At 53.1% G+C, this 21524-nt stretch overlaps 1 protein-coding gene across 1 annotated transcript; it reads right to left on the reverse strand.

Annotated features, from left to right (window-relative positions):
• Positions 1–1377: 1377 nt before the first annotated feature.
• On the reverse strand, positions 1378–10606 carry SNCB (synuclein beta). Its single transcript, XM_007169746.3, has 6 exons — positions 10286–10606; positions 9542–9671; positions 6681–6722; positions 6347–6465; positions 2373–2462; positions 1378–2023 (listed from the first exon to the last, which is right to left on the reverse strand). Exons 2-6 carry the CDS (start codon positions 9660–9662, stop codon positions 1991–1993), a joined length of 405 nt encoding a protein of 134 aa, XP_007169808.1. The 5' UTR covers positions 9663–9671; positions 10286–10606; the 3' UTR covers positions 1378–1990.
• Between the last annotated feature and the right edge of the window lie 10918 nt (positions 10607–21524).

A 21524-nucleotide genomic window follows, 5' to 3' on the forward strand; every position in this document is an offset into this window, starting at 1 on the left:
TGCAGACTGTGGGTTGTAAATAATGTCTTAATTCAGCCAGAAAGGATCTGGCCATCCTGGAACCCGCACGTTGAACCAGAGAATTGGAATCCACCGGTTTGTTCTCCCTACACACACGTCTGCCATAAGCCTCCTTAAAGGCTCGTACACTGCAGGCCAAGGTGACCCGAGTGGATCCCGGTCTCCCCCAGCGTTCAAGGCCTTCTCCAGCCAGGCACCACCCCCCGCCCCGAACAACTCAGGGAAGGAGGGGGCGCTAAACACCTGGCGGTTGACTGAATACAGCAAGCTCCTTCCAGCCCTTGGGGCTGGAGGGGCGAAGCAAGGTTTGAGTCGGAAAGGAGGTCGGACCTGGCAGAGAAGGGGCTGGGTCTTCCTCAGGCAAGAATGGGGGTTATTGCGGCAAAGCTGAGCCAGGCTTCCGCATGGGTGAGCCAAGTTAGCCCGCGGCAGCGGCAAAAGAGAGCAAGAGCACTGCATCGTCGGGGGCGGGGCCTATCACTGGTTGGGGCGGGGGGAGCTTCTGTGCCAATCAGAGCAGTGCCTTCGCCTTGATGGAGGCGGGGCCTCTGCTCAGCAAGGCGGCATCTCCGCCCCCCTACTTCCCTGCACCGCGGCGGTGCTGGGGGCCCTCTAGTGCCAATATTCATCCACTCAAGGCGCCAGGTCGGCTTCCCAGATTTCTGCAGACCCTTGCTCACCGCAGCCGAGGTCGCAAACTTTCGGACTCCTTTCCGGGAAGGGTGGAGCACTGGTTGCCCGAACTCTGCTTTTTTCCGTGGCAACTGCCCATTTCCCCTCCCCTGGGATGAGTTTTTCTTCGGTGAGCAGGTGTGCGCAGGGGTATGTGCGTGTCAGCCTTCTCGCGGGGAGAGGTTTGAGTGAAGCAGCTTCTTCCAGTGACCAGGCTGCTGTTTTCCCAGAGCTTCATCACGGCGCGTGTGCAACTGAGTGCGCGCGCGGGTCTGCACGTGTCGGCCAGCGTGCGTGCACGCTGGTCCGCGCGTGCGTGACCATCGAGGCGCCTGCGCTGCATGCGCCTTGAGCCTGTCGGCCCTGCGCCTTGGCTGCACCGGGCTTCCCTCCGCCCAGCACGCCCAGTAGGCGCTTTACGGTCCAATAGGTGGCGCCCGAGGCCGCCTTCCCGCCTCCCAGGCCGCAGCGTGGCCCAGCCTGGGGGCAACCCTCCATCCAGGTCGTCCCCCGGGGGTGCGAGGCGGGTAGTAGCTGAGGCCAGATGTGGTCAGTCTTGTACCTGGGCTGAGTGTGCCGGGCCCCAAAGAGGGGCGTGGGGCAGGCTGGGACGTGGAAGCCTGTCGGTCGTCCCCATCCGTCGCCCAGCCCAGCCCAGCCCAGCCCTGCCCGTGCGGCGCCTGCTACAGACAGATTGGCTTTATTCATGGACACCCGGGGGGCGGCCGGGCCCGCCCGCCCGGGACACGCTCACACGGGGGTGGGGTACTCTCCATGCCACAATCACGACACACGACGCCCGCGCTCGGACCGGGCCGGCTGGGGGAGGGGCATGGCACAGCCTGGCTCCTGGTTTTGGTTAAAAAAAAAGGTTCTTGGGGTCGATGTGGGAATGCGGTGGGGGGCGGGTTCTGGGGCTGCCCGGGGCCCCTCAGAGAGCCTCTGTCGGGGGTGGAGGGGAGCCGTTGCTTTCCGATTCGTTTAAAAACACATCGAACATGCTACATCCGCGCAGACACTGGATGGGATGGGATGGGATGGGGTGGGGAGGGGGCAACATAGGTGGGACGAGGCTACCAGCCATGGCCGCAGCCCCGGCCCTGTCCACTCCCCGGGGTTGGACGCGGGCAGGTGAGACAGACAGATAGACTCTAACACAGGCTCCGAGGGGGCGCCTCGGAGCGAAGGAAGATCTCGTGTTTTAAGGGGAAGGGGTAGAAGGACAACCCTGGCTCTGGGGGGCGGGGCACGGGACAGGGAAGGGATTGTGCTGCTGGTGGGGGGCCGTCCTGGGCCCTTACGCCTCTGGCTCATACTCCCGATACTCCTCCTGCGTCAGAGGGATGGGGGTGGAGTGGAGAAGAGCAAAAGAGGAAGGGGTTGGAGACCAAGTGGCCAGGCCCGGCCCAGAGACCCCTCCCCCTCAAGGAGGAACAGTGCATGTCCCTCTCCCTGGGCAGAAGAGAAACCTGGAAGTTGGGGATATCTGGGATGTTCTGGGCAGGGGTGCCTGGCACCCAGTGCTAGGCCCCATCTGTCCTCCCTCCCTGCTGCCACCTCTGGTGTCTGGGTTCTAGAAAAGGGGGGCTTGAAGCTCCCAGGCCCAACCTTATCCTGCCAGGAACCTCCCATCCCAGCTGGGGATGCCCAAAGCCCCACCCAGCCTTGACACCCCTCACCTGGGGCGGTTCCTCATAACTCTCCCCTTCTGGCTCCATCAGGGGCTCAATCAGCGGCTCCTCTGCAGCTTCCTGGGCCACTTCCTCTGGCTGCAGGCAGAGAAGAGACAGTGCCCATGAGGCCAGCTGGGGATGCCCCTCAAATTCCTACCTTGGGAAGCTTTTGGCTGATTGGGGGAAGGCTAGGCTTTGTTGGCAATGCAACCAGAATTTTTAATTAAATTGTTTATTTGGAGTGCCTTGGAAGTGGGATGGAGGAGTGAAATTCCTCCAATTATGGCTTGAAGCTGGGGGTGGCGAGGGGGAGAGGGCTCTCCATACCCCTCTCCCCAGCACGTGGCAGCCTCCTGCGCTTCCATCATATGGACTGGGTGGGATGGGGAGATAGATGGCACACTCAGTCACCCATTTATCCCTACCCTCTTTGTGTCAGCTCTGTGAGGGGGTGCGTATCAGGTCCCCAGAGATAACCCTGGAGGCTCCTCTGGGCTGGAAGGAGATGGAGACTCAGGGACAGGGCTGAGCAGGGACTCTGAGCCATTCCTCTGCCACTTTCCACCCATCCCTCCCCCAGGGCCCTGTGTGGCCTGGTTTCTTCAGCTGTTGCTATTTTAAGATAAGCTGGAAGCGACAGCTCATGGTGTTGCTTGGATGTGTGAGCTAAGACTCTCCCCTCCCCACTGCATCTGCTGTCCAGACCGGTGCAGACCAGCAGGCACGCAAATAGGGGGCTGCCAGACACATGGCCAGTCCCCTGTGGGCGAGCACATGTATGTGCACAAACACGGGACTGAGCTGGCTGCACACGTGGGCACTCACAGTAACCTGAGGTCCAGGCACGGCTGCACAAGGCCACATGTGGGGGAACCTGTAGGCAAGGGGCACACCACCTCCCCCACTTCCATATGTAACCACTGTCCCTCCCTACTGGACAGAGGTGAGAATTTTGGGACCCTGGAGGGCTGGCACCTCTACACTCTAGTTGCTCCGGCTCCATCCAGGCAGCTTCAGCTCCTTCACATTACCTGTCATGGGCCCTGTGGGCACATGAGTTTACACTCCTGGCCTGGCTCACTTTCCCCAGTTACAAGTGGGTCCATCAAGGCCCAGGAGGTGGGGAAATGTTAGTTTGCCCAAAGTCACCCAGCTATGACCAGAACCCAGGAAAGAAACAGACTATTAAGAATCCCAGCTCTGCACATTATTGGGAAACAACTCAAATGTCCAACAACAGTAGAATGGATGTGTGCTCTGTCGTCCTATCACACAGTGGTTACTGCACCTCAAGGATGGGGAACCACAGTGCACACCACAGCATGGTTGACTCTCACGCTTACTGATGAATGAAAGAAGCCAGGTACAGAAGAGCATGTGCTCTAGGATAACATTTATGTGAAGCTGAAAAACACCCAACTTATTTGTGGTGATAGAAGTCAGGAAGCAATTAGCTGTGCGGGGGGAGACAGGGCCAGGACAAAGGTGAGGAGAGTCAGGCACCTGGGGTGCAAATGAGACCCTGGAATAAGCATCCTCCCTTAAATTTTGTGCCCCAGATACCTCACTTCTCTCACCCTAGTCTTGGCCCTGGGAGTAGGGAGTGGGAGGAGGTGTAAGGGAGGCTTCTAAGGGGCTGATGTTCTGTGTCTTGATCTGGGAGTTGGTTACTTGGGGAGAGTTGAATTTGTGAAAATTTCATGGAGCTGCATGCTTTCTGCATGAATGCTGTACTTCAATAAAAAGTTCACTTAAAAACCATCCTAGCCTGGCCATTCCCTACCTCTTTGCCATTAGGTAAGTCGTTTTACCTCTGATCTCAGCTGCCTCGGGTGGGAAATGGGATGGTGTCTCTGCTTTGTATGCATATGGGGAGGCTTCCATGATAACGTATGTGAGCAGACTGGAGGTAGAGACAGAAACTTGCGCCCCCGGCTTGCATGGGTTCTCCATGGGCCCAGTGGCCCCAAAGGCCTGGCTTTGGATTGTAAGTCTATGATTTTGAGCTCCCTTGAGAGAGGAGGCTTGAAGTGTCAACAAGTGCTGGTAAAAGGAAGGCAGCCTGAGAGAAATGGTTCTGTGCAAGGCCCTCACCAAGCCTTGAGCTGAGAGCTCAGGCCCAGACCTGCCTTCTCTGCACCCCAGCTCTCAGTGCTGGGCCTGGCCCCATGTTGGCACCAAGGGACTACAGTGACATGAACCTGAGCTTATCCTCCCAACCACCTTCTCAGGGGGGCAGTCAGGATTTGTGATCTTGGGCAAGTCATTTTACCTCGCTGAGCCTCAGTTCCTTCATCTGTAAAATGGGCTAATTGTGATGCCTTCTTTACAGGGATGTTGTGAAGATTCAATGAGTGACTCCATGTACAATGTCTAGAACAGTGCCTACCCACACAAGAGATCAGTGAATGGGAGCAATCACTGGAGACATAAGGATAAGAAATGGAAAGTCACACAGCTGATAAAATGCAGAGACAGGACTTGAACCAGAACTTCTGAGTCAGGTCCCAGCTTTCAGATAGGGGAAGGAACCAACTGTGCAAAATGTCTAGAGTGGTGGGTGCTGTGGGGTCTCCTCAGCATGGATACCCTCATGCTGAATGCACACTGATCTCCTGATCACGCTGAAGGAAGCCCCACCCCCACAGAGGCAGAGTCTGCACTTACACGTGGACAACACGGAGCACCCCATGGGAGGCGTGTCTGTACAGACATCATAGAGACCCACAGAGTGCACTGTCCTAGCACACCTATGGTGACACAAGACCTTGGGGGCGCACACAGGCTGACCATGTGATCATGGGGCCATCATCTCTTACTGAGCACTCACTATGCCATCCAGGCTTTTCACATCAATAGTTCTCAAAGTGTGATCCCTGGACCTGCAGCATCAGTATCACCCAGGTACTTGTTAAACATGCAAATTCTCGAGCCCCACAGACCTGCTGAATCAGAAATTCTAGGGATGGGACCAACAGTCTGTATTTTAACCTGGCCTCCTAGTGATCTAATGCACACTTAAGTTTTTGAGAACCTCTGAGCTACATTATCTCTAATCTACCTAAAAGTCCTCTTGTGCTCATCTCCCGTCTTAGAGGCAAAGAATCAGGCTCAGAGACATGATGGGACCTGCGCAGGGTCACACAGGAAGTAGTGGAGTTGGGATTCAGATCCAGCTCTGTGGGGCTCCAGAGCTCACAGCTCTCACCCTACAGCATGTCCTAATGAGGTATCTGACTTCATGCACACGTGGGTAGCCGCCACCAGTTGCCTGGGGTAACATGTCTGCACAAATGTGTGACACACAGTTCACCCCTCCCCATGGCCCACTTCTGCTCATACCTGCCTCAGGGCCTTTTCACGTGCTCTTCCTACTGCCTGAAATATACTTTCCACATGGCTTGCCTCATCCCTTGGGTGTCAGCTCTAAGGTCACCTCCTCGGAGAAGCCTTCCCAACTAAAGTAGCCCCCTCACCCCTTGATTGTCTGTCCCCTCACCCTTGTTGTCTTTTCGTCATAGCACATACCCCTGTCTGAAACCATCTTGCTTACTGGTTAGCTTTTTACTGTATCTTCTCCCACTACAGTGTCAGCTCCATGAATGTAGGAACCTAATCTGTCGTAACCCCTAGAACAATCCCTCTCTGGCATGAATACTTGTTGACTGAAAAGACATGAGTGAACAATCAGTGACATATGTGGATGAGGCCAAAAGTGGTCCAAATGACACTCACAATCAGGATACATGTATCCAGCCAGATCTGGGTCACAGTCACGGGGAGTGCCATGCCCGTACACAGCTTCATGCAGACTCATTCTGAGCTGCGTCTAGCAGAGCCCTGCAGAACGTGAGGCAAGGTGGCTTGTGCCCCAGGCTGGCTGGGGGAACAGGGAGCCTGGTGGCAGGTTTATGGGTGTGCCTGGCACGTGTGTGTGTGTGTGTGTGTGTGTGTGTGTGTGTGTTGGAAGGGTAGCTCACCTTCAGATCGGTGGGAAATTCCTCCTTCTTCACCAGGCCTGTGGCTGCTGCGATATTCCCAGCCCCAGAGAACACGGCTCCTCCCAGATGAGATGCCTGCTCCTTGGTTTTCTCAGCCACTGCGTCAGGGAGAGGGTTGGGGGCCAGGGTGAAGCAGGCATAGATGCCACCCTCCTCCATAGTGTCCCAGGGCCTGCCTTCCCATGGAGCACACCCCCAGGAAGTCTTGGGGGTGCCCTCTTCCACCACCCCTCCCCCCCCCCCCAGTCTCTGGGTGCCAGCCAGATCCCAGGCCAGGGTGAGGACACAGGGCTGAGCAGGGCTGGGCTGGTACCTGAGGCCACTCCTTGTACAACCCCCTCTCGGGTCTTGCTTCCTATGGGGACAAAAAGGAGCACACGTAAGGGCTCTGAGCCAAGGGAACAGACTCCAGCAAGTACAGCGGTTACAGAGTGGGCAGAGGGACCCAGTCAGCAGTGGGCATCCTGGCCCTTCACTGCCTCCTTGGGTTCCCAAATCCCACAAGTGCCCCCCATGCCTACATCCTCAGGACTTCCAGTTTTCCCCACTCTCTGTCCCCTGCCACCCCCACCCGATATGATACCCACACCTCTGGTGGATGTTGCCTGAGCGCCAGCACTGGGAAAGCACTCTACCTGCGCCGGTTCATTTAATCCTCTGCCCAGGATGGGAGCAGATGGGGGTGGAACTGGGGGCAGAGCAAAAAGGCTCTGTATTTGGAAAGGTGCCCCTGGTGCCCCTGATGCATAACTGCCCACATCCTACCCGAGGACACTCACATCCCAACATTCCCTGCTCCATTTCTTCTAAAGACTCTCTTCTAACTAGAGTGCAAATCCCTCCTTCTGGCCGAAGTTGGGAGAGTCTTAGATGCAGAATGGGTGTATAAGGGTGACGTGAAGATGGTGACTGACACCCATGGCATTGGCTGGGTCTTTCCAGGAGGGTAGCGACTGGGAAAGGCAAGAGACCCTAACCTGAGGTGGTGGGAGGTGGATGCCCTCAGGGGAGTGGGCTGTCTCCCGTCCTGAGGATTTGGCAACCCAGACAACAACTGACAGAGCCAGAAATGGGTGTCTGGGCCAGCTGAGGCCGGCAGAAGGAGGGTGCAAGCAGACAGGATTCTCAAGGCTAAGGCCAGCTAGACCCAGAGACTGGCAGGGGTCGGGGGTTGTGCATGCACATCCATTTATTCCTCCCACAAATGCTTGTTGGCACCTGCTCTGATTCAGGTTCCAGGCCAATGGCTCACTGTCAGATGGGGGAAAGAGAAGAGCAGAGTTGGTGCCCTGGACCTCAAGTAGTGGGGAGAGGACTTCCAGCCTCCAGGGGGTATGTGATGGGGAAGGGGGCACTGCCTGGGTCTTGACAAATGGGGAGCAGGTGGATATGCAGAAAGGAGACTGAGGAGGGTGTCCCAGGCACAGGGGACCATGTGGGCAAGGCATAGAGAGGTGTGTTTTCAGGGCCTGCATGGAGCACATCGACGGGGTCTGTGTGCTCGAAGCAATGGAAACTGAGGCAGGACCACAAAGCATGTTGAATGCTAGGCTACAGGGAGCTGAGGCTTTGATGAGTAAGAACTGGGGGCCATCAGGAGTTCCTGGTCAGGGGGAGGAGCAGGAGGTGCCCTTCTAAGGGGAAAGGGAGGGGCCGAGTCTGTTAGCAAGGAGACAGTGTCAGGGGTGCCAGGAGTCCACAGGAGTGAAAGGGCTGAGGGAGAAGGGAGGAGGGAAGAGGGAGGCCAGAGCTGGGGTCCAGCAGGTGTGGGCTCAAGCCTTCTCCTAGTCTCCATCACCTCTGCCCTAGCTCCAACCACCCTCATCTGGCGACTATGTTACCCCCCAGCGGGCCTCCCTGCAATTTGTTCTGTCCCCAGAGGCCTGAGGGACCTTTCCATACTGAAGTCAGATCCTGTCGGTCCCTGGCTTACAGTCTGTCATGGCAATTATAATAATGCTTTGCCCGGGCCTGCAAGGGCCCCTCATGAACTGGCTCTTGCCCACCTTTCTGATCTCATTTCCTACCACTGCTTTCTGCCCTCTGCTCTCGAACCCAGTGTCCTTCAGCCCATTCCAGGCCTTTGCACCTGCTTTTCTGCACCCCCTTCCCACCCTCCTTATTCTTCGGGCTCAGCTCAGATGCTACCCTCTTTGTTTACCCTACCAAAGTGGCCCTCCACCCCAGCCACTGGATGTCAAATCCCACTACTGGAATACTTGGCATCACTATCGGGAGAGCCGGCACCTACCAGCACATAGTAGGTGGTCAATAAATATTTTTTCAAATTAGCACAACTCCAAGTCTGCCACAACCCTGGGCAAGTTAACCAGCCCTCTACAGCCTGAATAGGAGATAATTCTACGGACCGCACAAAAGTTAAGCCCTGAATCAGCAGACAGAATTCAATCAGTTTCTTGCCTCCCTTTATGCAAATGATCCTGCAGGCTCCCTCTTTTTTCCCACTTAGGGTGAGACATTTTAACCACTTGGCCTTTCTCCTGATGACAGCTGGCAGCTGCAAGGAGGGTGCACCCAGAAGAGAGATGCCAGTGGTGGAACCGCTGGGAGGAGGGAGACCCAGAGAGAGATTCAGAGGTGGAAGTAGCTGGAGAGGAGGGCTGGGAGGGAGCCCCAACAATATAGGGGGGAGCACAGCAAGGGGAGGGGGCATTTTGGAGTCCATAAAGCTTGACTCAAACTCCAGCTTCGGGTTTTATCAGCTGTGACCTTGACCAAGATAGTTAAACCTCTGGGAAGCCCCAGTTTCCCAGGTCTGTGGATGGGCAGGGAGCATTAAATGAGGTAATAGATGTTATGGATGTATTTCACAGGGTACTTGGCAGAGAGTAAGGGCTCAGCACCAGGTAACTATTAATAATGGGAAGAATAAGGAAAAGAAGGCTGTCTCCTTTGATCCCCGCATTGGTCCCTGGACTTTCAGCTGAACCCCACCCTCACCAACCTTTCCCCCATTCCCCCTCTGGTCGGTCTCATCACTGGCCCAGGTTCCATCGTTGGCTACGACTTCAGTGACCCCTGCTGACCCAGCCCCATCTGCTGACTCATATTCTCCTGCCCAGACCCCCCACTCCCTCCTTCTAAGGACCTCGGCTCCACTCCATCGGAGGACACCCAAACCCCTGCACCCCGGAAGCCCCGCCCCTCGCCCACCGACGTAGAGGACACCCTCCTTGGTCTTCTCCGCGGCCTCGGTGACCCCCTGCTTGGTTTTCTCCGCGGCGGCCACGACGCCCTCCTTGGCCATGGACAGGCCCTTCATGAACACGTCCATCCTGGCGGCCTGAGGAGAGCGAACACACGGGCACGGATGTGCTGGCCCCGCGTTCTCACCCCAGCCCTTCCGGAGGGACGCTGGTGTCCCCTCCCCTCCCTCCTGAGACCGAAGGCGCCCTTCCGGGCCCGGAACCCCCTCCCGCCTTACCCCCTCCCCAGCGCTAGGCCACAGGGCCGCAGCGAGTCCTAGCGTCCTTGAAACTGGGGACGCAGGAGAGGCCACCGCCTCGGTTATCCGGGGCCCTGCAACCTGCAGCCCCGCGGAACCGGAGTGCTGGGCAAGGCGCGAAGCCCCGGGGCCTGTCTGTACACACATGACAGAGTCACACGGCCATGCACACAAACATACTCCATGGACACGCTCACGTGCACAGAGGACATGCAGGCGTTCAAACGCGCCCGGACACTGACACACGCGGGGCACACGGCCGCGGACGCACGTCCACACGGCCACCCAGGCAGTTGCAGACACCGAGCAACGGAGACACATATCCCGGGGCGCACACTGACACGCACCCGGCGTCCTCTTTCAGTTCTCCAGCCCCTTCCCCATCCCATCCAGTTCCCTCTCCATTCCCAGCCATTTCCTCAGCCCGGGCGCCCGGAGCGCGGCCGCCTCACCTGGATGCGGGTTCCGGGCTGGGGATGGAGCTGCGGCTGCGGCTGAGGCTGCAGCAGCGGCAGGCGGATGCAGGGGCTCGGCTAGGACGGGCTGGTGTGGGCTCGGGGCTGATGGGGGATCGGGCAGTGGCCAGGCGCTCAGCTTGGTCTGCAGCAGGCGGGCGCGAGCCCTGAGCCGGGGCGCAGTAGTGCCCTGGCCTTGGGTGCGTCGCCAGCCACCGCTCGCTCCTAGCGCCCTGCTCGCTCGCGCGCTTCTGCTCTGGCTGGGGCGCTGCGGCAGCTCTGAGCTCAGCGCCCCCACTGGCGGCCGCGCCACCCCTCAGCCTGACTGACAGGGGGCGGGGAGGGTGACATCTCCGCGGAGCCCGCTAGCCTCACGGGGCGGGCCCGGGACACGCCGCTGGGGACCCCGGAGCGTCGTCAGACTCAAGTCCTGCCCCCAAGAGTCTAGTCTGGTGAGGGAGAAAATGCGGCGTGCTGAGAGTAGGGACGTGCAGTTGGTTTTAGAGTTCAGACCTGTTTGGATCTCAGCTGTGGATTTATTAACTGTGGGACCTTGGGCTACTCAGCTCTCCTTTCTGAATGTCAGTTTCCTCTTCTGTAAAATACGGATGGTTCATTCAATGAACGATTATTGAGCGCTTAGGTGCCAGGCAGGTTTGAGGCTGGAGACAGCGGAAAAGGAAAACAAGGTCCCTTGCTCTTCGGGAGTTTACAGTGGTGAGTTTCTGTGTGTGCAGAGATGGGTCACAGGACAGAAAATAAACATCAACACTTAAACCAAACAAGGTTATTTCAGCTTCTGAGAAGTGTCATGAAGATGATGAAATGGAGATGAACCAGAGTTACTAGAGGAGGGGCACTTGAGACCAACTGGTCAGGGGAGGCCTTTGTGAGAAGGTGAATGGGAGCAGAGACCCCAGAGAGGCGCCAAGGCCAGGATGCTTGAGGGCAAGATCCATAGAGAGGGCACTGCAAGTGCAAAGGCCCTGAGGCAGGACTGTGCTTGGGAACAGATAAAAGACTGAAGAACCAGGAGGGAGGGAGAAGGAGGTGGACATGATCCTTTTTAGTGTGGTTACGGTCTGGATTGTCAAAATGGCCATAGAGTGCCAGGCACACATAGGTCCTTAGTTGGTATATGACAGAATTATGCCCAAAAAGCTGTGGGATCCCAGAGGAAGGGGACTCTGACAGCTCAAGGGAGTCAGGGAAGGCTGTACAGAGGAGGAGGTGACATCAGAGCTGGGCCTTGTGGGATTTCATCTGGCAGACAAGGGAGGAAGGGAATATTAGGCTGTGGACATAGCATGGGCAAAGGCACTGTGGTTGGAAATGCAGGGTGTGTGAGAGTGCAATCAGGAACCAGACTACGCAGGGCCGGGAAAAAAAAATGTTCCCAGATTGCTGGTAGAGCTGCAAATTGTCACATGCTTTTTGGAAGGTGATTTGGAAACATTTACCAAAGACATAAATGCACGCTCCTCTGGAGCCAACAGTTCCTCTTCCAGGAATTCATCCCTTGGATCTCTACTCATACAAGCACACAAAGACATTTGTGCAAGGATGTTCACTGCAGTCTGGTTTATTGTAGCAAAAAACGGAAAATAATCTAAATGTTCCTCTGTAGAGGACTGGCTAGTTAATTGTGTTTCATCCACTCAGTGCGACTCTGTACTGTCATTAGAAAGGATGGGCTAGACCCATGTGTACTGATATGGGAGTGTGACAAGACATGGTGTGAGGTGAGAGAAGCAAGGTGCCAAACTGTAATGTGTGGAGCTCGGCAATTTTTAAAAAAAATTATTTTATTGAAGTATAGTTGATTTACAATGTGTTAATTTTTATTGCACAGCAAAGTGATTCAGTTATACATATATATATACACATTCTTCTTCATATTCTTTTTCATTATGGTTTATCACAGGATATTGAATATAGTTCCCTGTGCTATACAGTAGTACCTTGTTGTTTATCCATTCTATATATAATAGTTTGCATCTGCTAATCCCAAACTCCCAATCCATCCCTCCCTCACCCCCTGCCCCCTTGGCAACCACAAGTCTGTTCTCTATGTCTGTGAGTCTGTTTCTTTTTCATAGATAAGTTCATTTGTGTTATATTTTAGATTCCACACGTAAGTGATATCATATGGTATTTGTCTTTCTATTTCTGACTTTACTTCATATGATAATCTCCTGGTCCATCCATGTTGCTGCAAACAGCACTATTTCATTCTTTTTTATGGCTGAGTTATACTCCACTGTATACATGTACTACATCTTCTTTGTCCATTCAACTGTCAGTGGACATTTAGGTTGTTTCCATGTCTTGCCTATTGTAAATAGTGCCACTATGAACATTGGGGTGCATGTATCTTTTCAAATTATAGTTTTCTCCCACTATATGCCTAGGAATGGGATTGTAGGATCATATGGCAACTCTATTTTTAGTTTTTTGAGGAACCTCCATACTGTTTTCCATAGTGGCTGCACCAACTTACATTCCCACTGACAGTGTAGGCGGGTTCCCTTTTCTTGTGGAGCTAGTCAATTTTGATACAAGGAAAATACATACACTCACACAGTTATATACAGACACCTTATATATAAATATAGACATCTGGATATACAAAGAACACACCTGCAAGGACTTTCAAAACACTGTTAACAGTAGTTGCCCCTGCCAAATGGGATTGAGAGAACTCAGGGAGAGAAGCTTGTACATTTCATCACCTTCCTCCTTGTGCTGTTTGATTACTTTACCTTGAATAGTATTTTACTTGTGTAATTTTAAAAGCGAGCATGGGGGACAGCATGGCCTCTCATCATTGAAACTGCCTCCTTCCTATGTCTGGGGGATCCCGCACCTCATGAGGCAGAGCCCATCTCCCCACTCCAGGAGCTGACGATGCTTTCCCAGCTTTCCTTGCCAGGACATGTGACCTCAGCCCCAGACTTGGAACCTGAACCTAGTGCCAGGAAGAAGCAGGGAAGGAGGAGAGTCTGCTCTGGTGAAGACAGGTGATGGTGACGGTGTGGCAGTTCCTGCCAGGGACCAGGGGCAGCACTACTTCTGGGAGCATCAAGCACCAACAGGGCAAGCTGTACTGTCTGTACTCAGCTGTAGCATCTGGGGAGTCTTCCTGGGACTGCTTGACAATGTGATTTGGCTATCATTCCAGGCTGCATGGTCTCCAAGGGGACTCTGGCTTTCCAGGAGAGTTTCTGAGCTGCCCACTATTGGATAATAAACTCCTTATCTGTTTAAATAAGCCAGAAGTGATGTTTGTGACTCTCGACTAAGATCCCCTGAATGTCAGATGAGGAAGGACCAAGCAGTAGGGAGGAGAGAGGAGGAAGAGAGAAAGAAGACCATACGAAGGGTGTCTGTACTCCCTATTTTAGGAATTGGGGAGTCACTGAAGGATTTTAAGTACAAGAGAGACCTAAATGAGACTTGCATTTTATGAGGACCAAGCATTAGGGAGGAGAGAGGAGGAAGAGAGAAAGAAGACCATACGAAGGGTGTCTGTACTCCCTATTTTAGGAATTGGGGAGTCACTGAAGGATTTTAAGTACAAGAGAGACCTAAATGAGACTTGCATTTTATGGGGCCCAAATGGAGGTGGGTTGGAGGGGGACACTGCTAGAATCAGCAAGAGCAGTGAGGAGGCTGGGGCAGAATCCACTGGAGGAATGATGAAGCCTGAACCAGGGAAGCCTCGATGAGGCTGGAACAGGACTGGAGGGGAGACATGAGCATCACTGAGGACATAACTTATTAGATGTTGGGGAAGAGGGAGCGAGACGAGTCCAGGAAGATTCCCAGGTTTCTGGCTTGGACAATGGGGTGAGTGATGCTGCTGCAAAATGAAATAGGCATTGAGGGGGTGAGGCAGTTTTGGGGGGTGATGGTGAGTTTGTCTGGGGCACACTGAATGTGCAGTGCCTGATAGACTAGTTGGATGAGGAGTCCAGCTGAGAGTTGGATATCTGAGCCCAGAGCTCAGGAAGTCACTCCAGGCTGGCTTCAGGTATCGATTTGGGCCCTGGTATAGTGGGAAATCTTTAATACATGGCTTTCCAAGCAGGGAAGCACCTTGATTTGTAGAGTTCGCCCATACCCGTGGTGTAAATTCTCCTGCTGTGGTTGATTTCAAGCTGTCACTCTGATGTCTCTGAGCATTTCCACCATTCAGATAAAATAGATAAAAAATAATCTTGGGCTTCCCTGGTGGCGCAGTGGTTGAGAATCTGTCTGCCGATGCAGGGGACACGGGTTCGAGCCCTGGTCTGGGAAGATCCCACATGCCGCGGAGCGGCTAGGCCCGTGAGCCACAACTACTGAGCCTGCGCGTCTGGAGCCTGTGCTCTGCAACAAGAGAGGCCACGATAGTGAGAGGCCTGCACACCGCGATGAAGAGTGACCCCCACTTGCCGCAACTGGAGAAGGCCCTTGCACAGAAACGGAGACCCAACACAAGTCAAAAATAAAATAAGTAAATAAATAAATAATTTTTAAAAAAATAATAATCTTAAAAGCATAGATAGTAAAATAACTAGGAAGTTATGTTTTGAGTGTTTATTATCTTTGTTTTAAACATATTTATATAACCATAAATTTATATAACTTAATTTTTAATAATGGCCTTAACACCTGGCTCACAAAATTCCTGAAACTTTGTTCTCAGGAGCTGGTCCAAGCCAGCTCAGTACACCATTGGATTCGTAGTCATTTGCATAGAGGTGGTGGATGGAGGATGCAATAGCCCAGGGGAACAAGGAGAGGGAAAAGAATGGAGGGGCCAGAACAGAATCCTGATTTCCTGCAAACTTCCTGAGTTGCCGGGGGCAGAGGAGCCCAGGGAAAGGCTGAGAAGGAGCAGCACAGAGAGGAGGAGAAACTGGAGAGAGCGGTGACAGGGAAACCGAGGGATTAGAGGACAAAATGTTACAGGGAAGCCAAAGCAATGAGTAGTAAAAATCCTCGGATGGTCAGCAAGCAGGCTGTGGGGGAGTTTAACAGCAGCAATAGGAGGTGCTGGGAGTCCACGAGGGAAGAGGTACCTAGGGAAAGCCTCCAGGAGAAAGTGACATTCAAGCTGGGTTTTGAAAGATGAGAAAGACCTTACAAGTGGTGGTGAGCTTTCCCAGCAGATGATCCAGCAGGTGGAAAAGTCCAGAGTGTAAAAGGAACAGAAAACAGGTTGAAATCTGAATCAGGTGGGAAGTTCATTTGGCTGCTAATCAGAAGCTTAGGCAGGGCTTCGCTGGTGGCGCAGTGGTTAAGAATCCGCCTGCCAATGCAGAGGACACGGGTTCGAGCCCTGGTCCAGGATAGATCCCACATGCCGCGGAGTAACTAAGCCTGTGCACCACAACTACTGAGCCTGCGCGCTAGAGCCCGTGAGCCACAGCTACTGAGCCTGCATGCCACAACTATTGAAGCCCGCGTGCCTAGAGCACATGCTCTGCAACAAGAGACCACCGCAATGAGAAGACCGCGCACAGCAGCGAAGAGTAGCCCCCGTTCTCAGCAGCTAGAGAAAGACCGCGCAGCTACGAAGACCCAGCGCAGCCAAAAATAAATAAATAAATTTATAAACAAAACAAAACAATCCTTATATTAAAAAGAAAAACCAACCAGTTTCTTCAACAAATAAACTATAAGGAATAAAAAAAAAAAGAGATGGAATCAGGGAGAAGACCTAGAGATTAAAAGAGATTTAAAAAAAAAAAAAAAAAAGAAGCTTAGACAAAGCAGGTGTTTATTCTTTCACTTAAAGAAGCCATGCTACTGCAGTAGGCAGTCCATAGTTGGTGTGATGACTTCACAGTCATCAGGGACCCAGAATCTTACCTTCCTGTTCTACCATTCTTAGTACCTGGATTCCACCTTCAAGGCCCCTTCAATGCCCAAGATGGCTGCTGCAGTTCCAGCCATCATGTCTATGTAGAAAGCAGGAGGAAGGGAAGTAGGGTAAAGAGAGTACCTGCCAGTTTTCTGTCTCTTTCTTAAGAAGTTTTCCCAGAAGCCAACAATTTCTGCCTACTTCTCATTGGCTACACCTAGCTGCAGGGAGGCTGGAAAACTCTGGTCATCTTGCTGGGCTTATGACTTCCTAGAATCAAAGTATGAGAAGGGGAGAATGGTTACTGGTGAGCCACTAGCAGCTCTGTCCCCCCTCCCAAAGTTTTGCCCCCAACTTATCATTTTTAAAAACTTCAAACCTAGAGAAAAGTTGCAAACCTAATACAATGAACAAAACCTTCAGAAAAGTTGCAATATTAGCACAATGAATACCCAGATATCCTCACCTAGATTCCCCAGTTGGTAACATTTGCTACATCTTTGTTTCTCTCTCTGCATATGTGCTGTCTCCAGAAGAAGGTGGCATGGTTACTGGGCCACTACTTTCTAGCACAATGGATTCTTTACCCCACGTCACATGGCCAGCCCACCTTTAGGGCATAGGATGGCGGAGCGCAGGCCCCTGGGTCTCTTTCTGGCCAGGCACTAAACCTGTGAGTTCTCGGGGCCCTCTCTTTGTTTCTGTTCTCTCTCCCCACTGGAAAATGGGCCGCTCCACTCCTCTCTTTTCTCTCCCCTTCTTACGAGTGTACTAAGGAGCACAGTTATTGAAGCTTCTGGAGAGGAAAGGCTGGGAGAGTGTGGAGAAGGGGTTGGGAGAAAATCCCAGCTGGAGCAGCAGGTGCTCTCTTAAGAGAATCCCAGGGATCCTAGCTTTGCCTGGGTTCTGCAAAAATCCAGAAGTGTCTTTATAACTCTGAGTGTGGTGCCTGACAGTGTGATTGAACATTTACCAACATTATTGCTGTCTGGGCCTCAGGATGGGGAGGAAGACAGGCAGGAGGGATTGGGGTGCTAAGAACAGAGGGGGGTGGGTGGGTGATATTGATTGAACACCTGTGTGCCAGGCACTACATCATTAAGCCCTAAAATCAATCCCTTAAAGCAGGCACTTTCATTCCCACTTTACTGATGAAAGAACTGACACCCAGAGAGGGAAAGTCATGTAACTGGTCATTGGCCTCTATTCTTTTCAGTCGGTTTTTCCTGAGTGCCTACTGTGTTCCAGGTACTGTTCTAGGTACTGGAGATTCAGCAGAAAACAAGATGCATGAAGTCCTTGCTCTTCTAGAACTTACTATTCTAGAAGGAGGCGGCAGACAATTAACAAATGAACTAGTGACCAAATAAAATGCCTTAGATTGTGTCCCTTTTGTCAAAATCAGTGACATTCACCTCGCTAAATCTAATGGTCAATTCTCCCTCGTGACTCTGACTTCTAGGTACTTGCTCTGAGCCAGGCCCTGCTCCAGGAACTGGAGAACAGAGTCGTGAGTAAAAGAGGCGCTGGGGACCTTATATTCTAGTACCAGAAAGCAGATGATGAGTAAAATAAATAAGTAAAATATAGGGTGCATCAGGAGGTGATAAGTGCTTGGAGGGAAAGCGAAGAAGAGAAAGAGCATGGGGGTGCTGGGGTGAGGCTGCAGGCTTGACCAGTTAAATGCAGTGGGCAGGGAAGGCCTGGCTTGAGGTAGGAATTGAGGGAGCAGCCAGTATAAAGTCCTAAGGCAGGCATGGGCCTGGCACGTTTGAAGACCTGCAAGGTGGCCAGTGTGGTGGAGTGAGTGAGGGGTGGAGAGTAGTGGGGAGGGAAGGCTGAGAGCTGGTGGCACCTTAGAGACCCTTGTAGTGTGAGCTCAGGAGTGATGTGGTCTAACTTTCCTTTTTAAAGATTGCTGTGTAGGGAGTAGATTGTTCTTGGGCCAGGGTGGAAGCTGGGACTGGTTTGGATGCCATCGCCATAGTACAGGGAAGATGAGAGTCCGCTTGGGCTAGGGTGGTGGCAATGGAGATGGAGAGAAGCGGCTGGATCCTGGATATTTTGAAGGTAGAGCTGAAGATGGGTTACAAGAGAGGAGTCAGGACCAGTCCAGAATTTTTGGCTGAGCAGGTGGAAGGATGGAGAAGATTGTGGGAGGAGCAGGTCTGGGGACAGGGGAAAGTCAGGAATTCAGCTTTGGATGCAATAAGCCTGAGCCAGATGCACATTAGATACCCAGGTGGAGCTGTGAGCAGGCAGCTGGATGTGCTCTTTGGGATTTCAGATTGGGGCCACAGGTGTACTGTATTTGTGACATTCAATGCCCAAGACTGGGTGAGACCGTGAAACAGCAAGTGTTGACAGATCAAAACTCTGTCAACACTTAGTCCTGGGGCCTTCCAAAGCAAAGAGGAGGAACCATCAATTTTGTTCATGTCTTTATCCCCCATTGCCTAAAACAGTGCCTGGCACAAAGTAACTGCTAGGTCAGTATTTTTTGAATGAATGAATGAATGAGTGGTGCTAAGTGCTAAGAAGGAAATAAAATGGATGCTGAGTTAAAGAGTATATGGGAGACTTCCCTGGTGGCACAGTGGTTAAGAATCCGCCTGCCAATGCAGCGGACACAGGTTCGATCCCTGGTCCAGAAGATCCCACATGCCATGGAGCAACTAAGCCCATGCGCCACAACTACTAAGCCTGCGCTCTACAGCCCGCGTGCCCTAAAGCCCGTGCGCAACTACTGAGCTCATGTGCCGCAACTACTGAAGCTCGCGTGCCTAGAACCCGTGCTCCGCAACAAGAGAAGCCACCACAATGAGAAGCCTGTGAGCCACAACAAAGAGTAGCCCCCGCTCGCCACAACTAGAGAAAGCCTGCATGCAGCAACGAAGACTCAATGCAGCCAAAAAAAAAAAAAAAAGTACATGGGGGAGAGTGGTCTACTTTAGATAGAGTGGTCAGGGAAGGTCTCTTTGAGAAGGTGGCATGAGTCAAGCCCTGAAGGACAGGGAGAAGTCAGTCATATAAAGAGTTGGGGAGAAATGTCAAGTGCAAAGTCCCTGAGGCAGGAACGAGACTGGCCTCTTGGAGGATCAGCATCGTAAGCCTGGATCGTGCAGGAACTTGCAGTCCCAGAGCCTAGACTGGATCACATCCTGGGTATCCTGGAGAGGTTTAAAGAGAGGAGTTAAGTGATCAGACTGATTGTTTAAATAATCCCTCTGAGCCAGGTGGAGGATGTTTTGTAGGGAGGCAGGAGTGGAAGCAAGGAGAGTGTTAGGAGAGAAAAGGCAGTGGCCCAGGCCAGAGATGGCGATGTTTGCTGAGGTGAAGGAGGGAGAGTAATGGGCAGATTCGAGATATTTTAGGAACAGAATGGCAGGATTGGGATTCAAGAACCCCCGCTTGTTCAACCCCACTGTGAAAATGTCCTCCACAGACAGACTTGGGAGGGCCTGGGGTAGGGACCAGAACCCCATAGGGCCAGGGAGGGTTTCCTCCTGGGGTCTCTTCATAGTCACCCAACCCCAGACTCCAGGGGCTGCCCCACGCTGGAAGACGTGGAAGATGGTGGGAAGGGGTGCTGTGGCTGCTAGGATCATCCCATGCCAGGCTCTGGGCCAGGACTCTAAGGCAGCTAAAACCATGTCCAGCACTTGGAGAGGGTCCTTTCTCCCTTTTTCTCCATCAAATCTGGATTCGTGATCTCTCCCCAAGCCTGGCCCTCCTCCAATGCTTCTTCTGTCCAAAATTCTTCAACATTCCTCCCACTGAGAGGTGGGATTATGTCCCTGTTGTTGAATGTGGGCCCTGGGACTCAAAAAGAGCACACTGGACATAAAGCTGTACCAGGTTTCAGGCTGAGGCCTTAAGAAACTGGCAGCTTCTGCCTCTCATCTCTTGGGACATTGGTTATGAGAACCCAGCCACCATGCTGTGAGGAAGCCAAGTAGTCACATGGAGAGGCTACACAGAACTGTCCCAGCTGACACCCCAGTTGAGGTTCCATCTGTCAGCCAGCAAAGACCGCCCCACTGTGAGTGAGCAGATAGCCCCAGCCCCAGCCTGTAAGCCACTCCAATCGATAGGGCTTTGGAGTAGAGATGGGCCATCCCTATCTAGTGCTACCCAAATTGCAGATCTGTGAGCAAAATAAATGATTATTGTAGTTTTAGGCCACTGTGTTTGGGGTGGTTTGTTATGCAGCAACAGGTAGCTGGGACTTCATGCCCACCTCTCCAGAGCCTATCCACCACCAAGCACTACTGAGTCTTCCTTCTAAATACATGTTCTCTTCATCTTCCCTGCCACCCCTTTTGTGACCTGGACAGCTACGTCAGCATCCAAGTAGATCTCCTCCCACTCGCTCTTAATTGCACAGGGTCTGTTTCCTACACAGCAGCCAGAGAACTTGCTAGAAAGCCCATCTGATTACCTCCCCAGCCCCTCTGTACCCACTTGAAGCACCCAATGGCTCTCCACTCTCCTAAGATCAAGACTCACCATCCTTGCCCCCTTTAGGCGTCAGCCACAGTGGTGGTCTTTCTTCTCTTCCTCCAGTACCTCATGGGCCCTTTGCCCCAGAGCCTCTGCACGTGCTGCTTCCACTCCCCGAGGTGCCCTCCTCCACCTACCTAGTTAATGCTTGCTCAAACGTCACCTCTTCTGTGAACTGCCTCTGAGTCGGTGATTCTTGAAATGGGGTCTCTGACCAGCATCATCAGGGAACTTGTTAGAAATGCCAATTCTCAGGCCCAAGCCCTGTGCTAAGGCATCAGAAATTGGGAGGCAGGGCCCAGTGGTCCGTGTTTAACAAGCCCTGCAGGTGATTCTGATCCATGCTCTTGAGAAGTGCTGCTCTAAAGCCCTCAGCGCAGGTCATGGATTTTGTCTTCTCCCATCTGTGAAATCCTTTCCTTCAGAGGTCTGCATTTATGATGACACAGGTCTTTGCGAGGTTACCTGATGCCTGGCTCCCCTGATAGACCAGAGCACAGGGGCCACTCATCTTCTGCTCCTCACTGCCTCCCAGGCCTAGGCCTGGCACACCCTGGAGCTCAGGGATGCGGGTTGAACAGATATTAACCATCGGCCTCCAGGTGGTCATGGGCTCCTCTGGCTGTGGGGGAGGGGAAGGGACTGGTCCCTTACAGAGCTGGGACCCTAAAAGTGGACAAGGGGAGGGTGAGAAACCTTAAGAAGTTTGGGGAGGGTTCAGCCCCTGCAGAAAAGGCTGCTGTTCAGAAGGCAGGGAAAGGGTCTCCCCAGCCAGAGCTTTCCCTCCCTCCCTCACCTCCCCAGTCCCTCCTCCACCCTGGGGTAGCCCTCAGCTGACTGCTATTGACCACTGAGCCAGGCCTTGTTCTGTGGGCTTTACGT

This window comes from Balaenoptera acutorostrata, chromosome 2 (assembly GCF_949987535.1).
Source record: "Balaenoptera acutorostrata chromosome 2, mBalAcu1.1, whole genome shotgun sequence".
NCBI classification, from domain to species: Eukaryota; Metazoa; Chordata; class Mammalia; order Artiodactyla; family Balaenopteridae; genus Balaenoptera; species Balaenoptera acutorostrata.